This window comes from Salvia splendens, chromosome 7 (genome assembly GCF_004379255.2).
Source record: "Salvia splendens isolate huo1 chromosome 7, SspV2, whole genome shotgun sequence".
Lineage (NCBI taxonomy): Eukaryota > Viridiplantae > Streptophyta > Magnoliopsida > Lamiales > Lamiaceae > Salvia > Salvia splendens.
Genome location: NC_056038.1, coordinates 10,642,064 through 10,652,055, shown reverse-complemented (window position 1 = coordinate 10,652,055; position 9,992 = coordinate 10,642,064). Strand labels below are relative to the sequence as shown.

General features: G+C 40.2%; 1 protein-coding gene across 1 annotated transcript; it reads right to left on the bottom strand.

Moving 5' to 3' along the window:
• Positions 1-2,116: 2,116 nt before the first annotated feature.
• LOC121742377 (beta-fructofuranosidase, soluble isoenzyme I-like) lies at positions 2,117-8,981 on the bottom strand. The gene is made up of 7 exons (XM_042135501.1): positions 8,498-8,981; positions 8,186-8,194; positions 3,689-4,548; positions 3,425-3,592; positions 3,100-3,344; positions 2,656-2,743; positions 2,117-2,561 (listed from the first exon to the last, which is right to left on the bottom strand). Exons 1-7 carry the CDS (start codon positions 8,856-8,858, stop codon positions 2,361-2,363), a joined length of 1,932 nt encoding a protein of 643 aa, XP_041991435.1. The 5' UTR covers positions 8,859-8,981; the 3' UTR covers positions 2,117-2,360.
• Positions 8,982-9,992: the final 1,011 nt, after the last annotated feature.

Here is a 9,992-nt window from a genome sequence, read left to right as displayed (position 1 = left end):
TGCGGACGATCGACGCGGACGATGGCACGCAGTTTTGATTTTCTATTTAAATCTCGTTTCTCATTCAGTTGTGCATACGAACATATCGACTATCTCTTTACATATTCTCTCTCTACATCCAACCAAAATGAATCTCGGCGACGACACCAATAGTTCTAGTTCGTCTGAATCCGGTGGTTCGCTTGACGAAGCATTAGATGCAGCCGTTGAAGAGGCCATGGCGGCATGCTATGCGCAAATGCAGCGCGAGAAGGAGGCGGCGGCCGCGGCCGCGGCAGCGGCAGCGGCGGCTGAGCAAGTCCATTGGCCTATTCGACATAGGTCGTATGTCCGACGCGACCACCAGGAAGCTCACAAACGTCTGGTTGAAGACTATTTTGCCGATCAACCGCGATGGGGCCCGACTGTTTTCTGCCGCTGGTTTATAATGTCGAGGTACCTTTTTCTCAGCATTGTTCGTACATTGTCTTCACGTGATGAATACTTCACGTTTCGGGAGGACGACATCGGGAAACCCGGCCTTACACCATTGCAAAAGTGCACGACTGCTATTCGCCAGTTGGCATACGGCACCACGGCGGACCTTTTTGACGAGTACCTCCACTGTGGGGAGACTACAGGCCGCGAGTGTCTGAAGAGCTTTTGTCGGGGGATAGTAGAGGCCTATGGCGACACATATTTGCGCAAGCCGACAACCACTGATTGCCAGGGTCTGATGCAGATGCACGAGAGGGAGCACGGGTTTCCCGGGATGCTCGGGAGCATCGACTGTATGCACTGGGAGTGGAAGAATTGTCCGACGGCGTGGAGAGGCCAATTCACAAGTGGATACAAGGGCAGCCACCCGACGATGATCCTCGAAGCCGTCGCTGACCATCGGCTCTGGATCTGGCATGCTTACTTCGGCGTAGCCGGGTCGAACAACGACATCAACGTCCTCAACTCGTCCACCCTCTTCACCGACCAATGTAACGGCAACGGCCCGGCCATCGAGTTCACTCCCAACAGACGCCAATACCATATGGGGTACTACTTGGCCGATGGCATCTACCCACGGTGGCCAGTTTTCCTAAAGTCAGTTTTCCTAAAGACGATACCATATGGGGTACTACTTGGCCGGCCATCGAAGAGGTTCTATCTAGACATGCCTCAATGCGCAACCAACAAGAGCATGCGCAGCTCATGAGTGACATGATTGAAGAAGTGTGGGCTCGTAACCGCCGTCGCTGAGTTTACGTTTTTTTTAATTCGCATTGTAATGTATTATTTTTTATTAAATGAAATGAAGTTTATGAAATTCGTATTTTAATGTATTATTTTTTTTAAATTCGTATGGATTTTGTAAATATTAAAAAAATGATGACGTAGCGCGCTATAGGGCGTGCCTTAAGGCGCCCCACTACAGGTGGGGAGGTAGGAGGATAAAACTGCTGACGTGGCGCGCCATAGGGCTCGCCTTATGGCGCCCCATTGCTAATGCCCTTAGTCTCTACATTATAACTATTTATTACTATCATATTCTCAAACCTCGTGCAAAAAAAGTGCATCATTTACCGTGGAAAGGAGGGTACTAATAATGTGGACTTCACTATCCATTAACACCACTCTCACTACTTTTTACTTCATCAGGGACGGAGGGAGTATGATTTTTAGTTGCGGGTCATATTTGGGTCTAGGTCGGGTGACTTGGGCCTAGGCTTGGTTTCTAATGATCCCGGGCCTGCACCGTGCCTGGATTTTTAGTTTCCGCATTTGACGCTTAAACAAAACTTGACATATAATCAACAATCTATATTATACAGAAAGAGACTTAGTGAAGCTTGGAGATTCGCTCTAGTAAACACTTTGTCGTTTATGATATCTGAATTAAATAACAATAAACAAAAGAGTCAATGAAATCAATTTCCTTCTCTTATCTTGACTGAATTATTTTTGTAATTTAGTTATTTTATTTTATTTTATTTTAATTGTTTTAGTTATTTAAAAATCCAATATTTGAGATCATAAAAATACCTATTTAAAACTCACAGTATAGTTCTATATTCTATCATGAGTACTTTTGTAATCATTCAAGTAACTGAATTGTTTTTGTTGGACAACCAGAACTCATTTGAAGTACACAAAAGAAAATCATTAATATTTCATAACTAAATGACCCAAAATATCAAGAAATTACAAGAAAAAGTTCACAACAAGTATTATTCAGATGATGTTTGGTAAATCTAAACCAGAGCTGCTGGCAGGCCTTCAGTATATAACAAAATCCAGCAGAATCAATTATGTGGTAACATATGTGTGAGCATGATGCATCATATCACTATTATTCTGTTAAGCCTCTCTAGGCTATTGGGCGTATATATTCATATATGATCAAATGGGAATGGATGAATATCCGCTGAATCCATTTTCCATATCTTGATTGATGCAGTAACAGTGGCTTCTGTAGCATTATTGAACAAGAAAACTCGTGCGGCGCTATTGATCGCCTTTGTAGGATAGACTCTTGATGTAATTACTCTTCTTCCCCCTTGAGCAAAACTCTCCACGATCGAATGATCAACCTAGAATGTTTCAACAAGGATAAAATATTATGAATACATCACGACAACAATGTGGATGCATTTGTAGCACACGGACTTTCACTTTCAGACATACCAACGATCGGAGGGATAACTTTTCACCATCGAGCACGGGGACTTCGCTTCCACACACTATCTTCTCAACATCGTTAGCTTTAGAAGACCTACATACAAAATAATTAAACATGTACAGTTAATTAATGAATATTTAGATAACAATCAATTCAATACTCTGCTCCAACTTGTTCATCTATGTTTTTGATGGATTTTTTTAAATTTTTTCTCGTACACGATATTACAATAAGTAATTGTATGTTCATGTATAAAGAAGTGATATGCTAAGTTACTGTACTTTTTATGATTGTCATTATATATATATGTACATGAGAGTTTATATTAGCATTTACTTTCCTCTCTGTTTATATATATGTAAGTTTTATTATTCCATAATATCTCTGCTAGTATTATTCAGAATGAGCATACAAATGTAAGAAAGCAAAAGTGGAATAAATGAAGTAACCTGAGCTCATCTGCACAAAAATGAGTGTGGGTGTTGCCATTAGACCCCTTTACGACGTAGAAGTAAATGGGAGTCAACTCCGATAGTATATCATCTGCCAAAACTATCACACCGAATGGCCCTAAAACTCCCCTATTAGCAGCACCACCACTCGTTGAGCACTCGTAACTCATGTTATCTTCTGAGGCCGAGGCCGAGGCCGAGGCTATCTCCTCATCAATGTCAAATGTCGCCACCAAATCCAACTACATACATCAACTTAACCAATGAAGACAATTTAACTATTACTAATAGTCTAATATTACATGAGTTTTATGAATTGAACCTGTGATGGGGAGTCAATTGCAAGTTGTATAAGAGCTCCTGGTGCAAGCTTCACATCATTGATCTCAACACTACCTTTTCTTAATCTTAAGCTATCCACTTCCTCAACTGGCCATTGAAGTATGTTTTTCCCAGTTTTTTTGTCCATAACTATGCTTCTCGGTATCGACTGCATGCAACTCAAATTTAGCAAAATTTGTGCCTTACTAGTATTTATTAAGGTGATGTTCGGTTTCTTAGATAAAATAGTAGCAAGATATAATACCTGGACACCAGACCATCCTTTCAACAAATCAACAGACTCAGCATCAGTTTCTCTAATCCAACCCCACAGGATTCGCCTCTGCGTATTTTGATCATAAAACGTCTTCGACGCATAATATGTCCCATAATCATACCTCAGTCCAATGCCCACATCAATTTCCGGGTCATCGGGTGTCCATTTGTTCTTTATCGAGTCATACACACCAATGGCATAATAGTCATTCTTGTCATCATCCAAGCTTGTTTTCAGCACGTGCTTAATACCCGCCCCATTAGCCGACGTGTCAAGCCCATTTTCCTCGGTCAAAGAAACTGGGTAAAAGTCAACACACTCCCACATGCCCGTACCCGGAACCTGATGCAAATACTCCTCCCATAGTTCATACTCTATGAAATCCTTGGTTTCATAAATAAGTGAAATTCCGGTCTTGTTGACCTTAGAACCAATCGTGATGCGCCACTTGTCGCCATCCGGGCTAAGCCATGCCGTTGTCGGATCCCTAAAGTCCTTGCTACCTATGCCTGGTGGGGGAAACAATACCGGATTACTTGAGTCTTTGACCCAATCTATGAGGAGAGGGTCCGATAGATTGGCCGGGTAGGCTAAACATTGGACTTGGACCTCGTCACGTGTGTCGCCGGTGTACAACATGACGATCCGACCGTCAGGTAGGATGGTAGCCGACCCGGTCCAGACACCATTGATATCGTACCATTGGTCGGGTACCATTGCAAATGGGAGGTGGAGCCAATGGATAAGGTCCCTTGAGACAGCATGGGCCCAAGTGATATTGCCCCATACAGCTGAATCCGCATTGTATTGATAAAATAAGTGATACCATCCATTGTAGAAAAATGGACCTGTGTAATCATTATTTAATTCATCATTAATCATGTCTTTTTTTTATAACAACTTACATTCCAATAGGAAAACGTGTTGTTTTGTTGTCGATATTGGAGATGCATATAATAGTTGTATTCAAGTGAAAATAGATCAACAACTAAATAATTACATTAAGACCCACAATTAGATTCAAAATGATTTATTTCACAATTAGTTCTTATTTTGATTTCATTATTTTTTTAAACCGAAAATTTAATAGGGTTATATACGTCAGAATGTGACACGAGCCAATTTCTTTGAATGTGATGTGATAAAACGGATGGGAAAAAAATAACTGCATCAGCAAGTCAAAGACGTATATTAAGATGGACCTAAATATATTAAAAGAAACATTAATTTTACACGGAAATAAATTATTGATGTACCTAAGGAATTAATATCTCATATTTTTCGTGGCAGGTAGCTTCTGCCCAATCAGATATTAACATTTGCTAAGTCCAAAGAATTGAAAATTAAGCGCGTGCATAATTAGACCTAAATTTTCTCATCACGTTAATTACGTGAACAAGTTGTAACTATGTAGGCAAAAAGGAGTATTAATTAAGTTTTGAATTCATGATATATGGAGTATTAATTAATTAGGGGTGAGAGGTTATTTTGACTTATTTATGTGAACGTGTCTAATAGTAATTAGATGAACCTTCTTCCCAACATACGCCCTTTTAAAACTACAAGTTTTCTATCAAGTCACTTTTGTCAAGATTGAATGGCTGCAAGGTACATCCAGAAGAAGCTCCTTATAGAGTAGATAATTTCTCTAAACTATTTAACAAATTTAGGTACGTTATATAATGGAATGGTAGTACATAGTTTAACAGTCATATATACTACTACTATAATTACTATTTTTTTAATTTAGCCACAAAAAGCTTTTTCATTGATGATTTAGATAAAAAAAAACTGATAGAGATAAGTGATGATGGAACTTGAGCTGGTATTGGGAGTGGCTAATTCGGAAATTTGGTTTTCTTCTATGATTCTATCCAACTTTTGGCATCTCATGACTAATTCAAATACTACTATTTTCCATTATTTTATTAATAATCGTTCATTACTTCACTAGAGAATAGATTAATCACTATAATTCGGATATATAATTTTTTAAAATAATTAAATTCTAGAGATGAATATAAATTAAGACTTGTGATTTTTGTAATATTTTTCTATGAAATACTCCTAGAAGTTTAAGACAAGGATGGAGACATGGACGATCATATTCATATCCCATCACAAAAACACCCTCCACACAGTAATAGATGGACCCTAGCTTCCAATTATTTTGGCCCCTCAACAACAATAATAGACACAAGCAATTACTATATCTCATTATTTCTTAGAGCATTCCCATCGCTACTCTCCGGGGCGGACGGCGTCCGTGCCAGCGGGGCGACACAACCCCGTCCGCCATTGTGCTCGCGCCAACGGCACGGCTCTGCTCGATAACAAGAGCACGTCCGTGCCTCTGAGCAGGTCAACGTGGCAGCGTGCGATTGGTCAACGACAATGTCGTTGTAATTTTCTTTTTTTTAAAAAAAATCAAAAATAATACCAAAATTTAAAAATATATATATATTCGGATTCCCAAAAAATATATCCGTTTATTACCGTTTTTTTGAAATTTTTTTGAATTTTTTAATCCCAAAATCATCTATAAATACACACATTCATCATCCATTTTCTCATACAACACATTCATCATCCATTTTCCTCTCTTACTCAAACCCTCTCTAAAAATTCAAAAATATATTACACCGACATCATGGCAGAAGCGGAGCGCGAAGAACAAGAATACTATGAACAATATCGTGCCACCTATGAAGCCTATGTAGCCGCCGCCACCCCCGCCCCTCCTCCTCAACCAACTAGATCAAAACGCCGCTACATTCCTCGTGACCGGGAGGGAGCCCATGAAAGGCTCGTTGCCGACTATTTTTCCGACACGCCGCATTACTTCCGGCGCCGTTTTCGCATGTCAAAACGGTTGTTTATGCGTATTGTTAACACATTGTCCGCTCGTATTGAATACTTTCAATCACGTAGAGACGCAACCAGTCGGCAAAGTCTCTCGGCGTTGCAGAAGTGTACTTGTGCCCTCCGACAACTTGCTACTGGGCAAACGGCTAACCTCTTCGACAAGTATTTGCATGTGGGTGAGTCAACTGGAATCCTATGCCTCAAAAATTTTTGCGATGGCATTCGTTCTGCTTTCGGTGAGGAATTCCTTCGGGCACCCACCACCGAAGATTGTCAACGGTTGCTTCATCTTCACGAAACAGTCCACGGTTTTCCCGGTATGCTTGGCAACATTGACTGCATGCATTGGAAGTGGATGAATTTCCCGAATGCTTGGAGGGGGCAACATTTAAGCGGCCACAAATGCGGTGGTCCAATGCTTATCCTTAAAGCGGTCGCCGACTACCGCCTATGGCTTTGGCATGCATATTTCGGTGTTGCCGGATCCAACAACGACTTGAACGTGCTCTATTCTTCACCACTCTTCAATGATGTTTTGAATGGTGTGGCACCGGTGGTCGACTTCACCGTCAACGGAAATCCATACCACATGGGTTACTATCTCGACGATGGTATCTACCCAAGGTGGTCGACTTTCGTGAAGACGCTCAGCAATCCACAAGACCCGAGACGGGTTCTTTTTGCGAAGCGTCAAGAGTCTGCTCGGAAAGACGTCGAAAGAGCTTTTGGGGTCCTTCAAGGCCGATTAAACATTGTGAAGGCCCCATCTCGGCTGTGGTACTCTAAGAATATTGTCGACATCATGTACACGTGTATTATCTTGCACAACATAATTATAGCTGACGAAGGACCGAGGGCGGCTAACTTTTACGACGATGATGAAGCCGGAAGCTCAACTGCAAGGTCTCCCCCATGCCGAGGTGTGCATACGACGGTGCGAGAGAGGATCGAAACAAGACACACAATGCGCGATATCAAAGCCCACATTGAGCTACATGAAGACCTAATCAAACACATTTGGGCGAAATTCGGCGTCGAGTAGTGGGTTTTTTTATTTTATGAATGTAATTATGTAATTTTAAATTTTTAGGACTTTAATTATGTAATTTTTTATTTTTAGGATTTGAATTATGTAATTTTTAATTTTTTAGTAATTTGTAATAGTATTCCGAGTATTTTTAATGCATTCTAATATTGTGAAAATGTTTTTATTTAAATTAAATAATAGAATGGTGGGACCCTTGAGCGTGTCCTTGCGATAGAGCATGGATGTGGGTGTTGTGCTCTTGAGGAATAGAAGAGAGTAAAAAATGAATAAAAGTGGGTCCGAGCCCACTTCCATCCTCTTGCCTGAGAGCATGGATGGGGATGTCCTATTTTTTAATTCCCACCACAAAATATTTCTCGTTGAAACTTCTACTTGTCTAGCCAATGAATAAAGGTTCAGGAAACCAGAAACAATATAACAATAATAAATTATGATAATCATTTTTATTATTATTCAATTTTTAACAATAAACATTATTATTATATTCTCCTTGCCCAAAATGGAGTATATGATTAAACTTAATGATAATAACGATAAACAGGAGTATAATCATCATTAAGAAAATTACGTACCATTAGGATCTTTTGTAGAAGCCACCAGTGTCACCAAATCCAAGCCACAAGCGTCGTATCAAACATCAAAAGAAGGTGAATGAAACTTCAATCAGATTCAAATTACATGATAATAAACACTATTTTATCTTAAAACATTTCACTTTCTTTATAAAGTAGGTGTATTTATTTAAAGCAACTATATCCCACATGGAACTCAAAGTCATGTCCGTGAATTCATTAAAGTTCCGTGCGGTTAATTCGCATTTTTTACTAAACAAAAATAAATTTTTATTTGAATTATTTATTTAGTTAGGTTGATATATTAATTACCGTTAATCCAATTCTTCTGAGGTTGGAAATGGTAGGCCGTCCTCTGCCACGACAGCATAGCATTACTCCACGCGAAGCTCAAGTTTCCGCCGCTCACTCCCCGGAAAACCTTCTCCGACACCCCTTGCGCCACCCCTCTTGACGGCGGGATTTTGGCAATAGAGACATCGAGCTTTTCAGCTCCAGGAGTCGGCTTTTGATTGATGATCAAAAGAAACAAGAAAATTGATGTAAATAAAATGCTGACGAAGAAGAGTTTATTGGTTTTGGGGCGCTCCGCTTCGGGGCCAGCTGGAATCCGGGCATACGAGGCGGCGCCTTCCACATCATACGGCGGCGAACGGAAAGAGCTGGTGGCCATTTGGCGGCACGGTGGTGGTGGAGGTGGTTGAGTTGAATGGGGCGGGATGTTATGAGTATTGGTGAGTATTTATGTAGAGAGTAGCAAGAGGCACGTGATTGGATAAGATATGTGCGTTCAATTTTTTAATTAATTATTGACAAGTGTAAAATGAGCAGATCTTTCTATAGTAGGGGGATTGGAATTTATAATGTCCAAGCGACCGATTAGATCTTGTCAAATGATTTGGTTCATTTCATTAACATATGGTAATAGGGTGGGAAAGGCCACGTATAAAATAAACTGAGGTGGGAATTCATTTGTGATTCAATTATTTGGAACTGAATTGTCTAATGACTAATGTTAGCTAAATAATTGTATTAATACTCATGATTTGAATAATAGTCAAAAGAATTTATAAGTATGCTAATTAGTGGTTTGATTTGTATACAATTTCATCAATCATCAATAAGTGTTATTAAGTGTACCTTGTGGACACCATAGGATGTAAGTTCGGGTCAATAATAGAAAAGTTTAGGGATCAAACATCATTATTATCGTATTTCCAAATATTAAAAAAAAAATTCAGAAGCCCCCCATATTGGATTGTTCAAAACCATAGTGAAGCAGGATAATTGAATTAAACGGATCAATTTGATTTCAGCCTACAGCTCGGTAAAAGCCAACCTATCAAGCTCTGCTCTCAGATCGGCAACCAAAGCAGGAGTATGAGTTCGGCATTACCAAAGAGTTCGGCCTCAGCCTACAGCTCGGTAAAAGCCAACCAATCAAGCTCTGCTCTCAGGACGGCATCAAGCTCTACTCTCAGATCGGCAACCAAAGCAGTTCGGTCTCGGTATTCGGCCGAACAAGGAGTTAGTGGACCCATACAGGATGTCCAACACACCCACTACCACGTGATGTCAGTTCAGGCCACGATCGTAGGCCATGACCTACGCTTCGCCCACGATCTTAGGCCATAACCTACACGACATCCACGACTTAGGGTGGTGATGCAAGCCATGATCTGAGTTCATTATATAAATAGAACTTAGATCTGATAGAAGAGGTTAGAAGCTCTCTAGAGATAAAACACCATATAGCAAATAGCAAGTTTGTATTTGTAAGCTGTAGAAAACAGATCAAGCAATACAA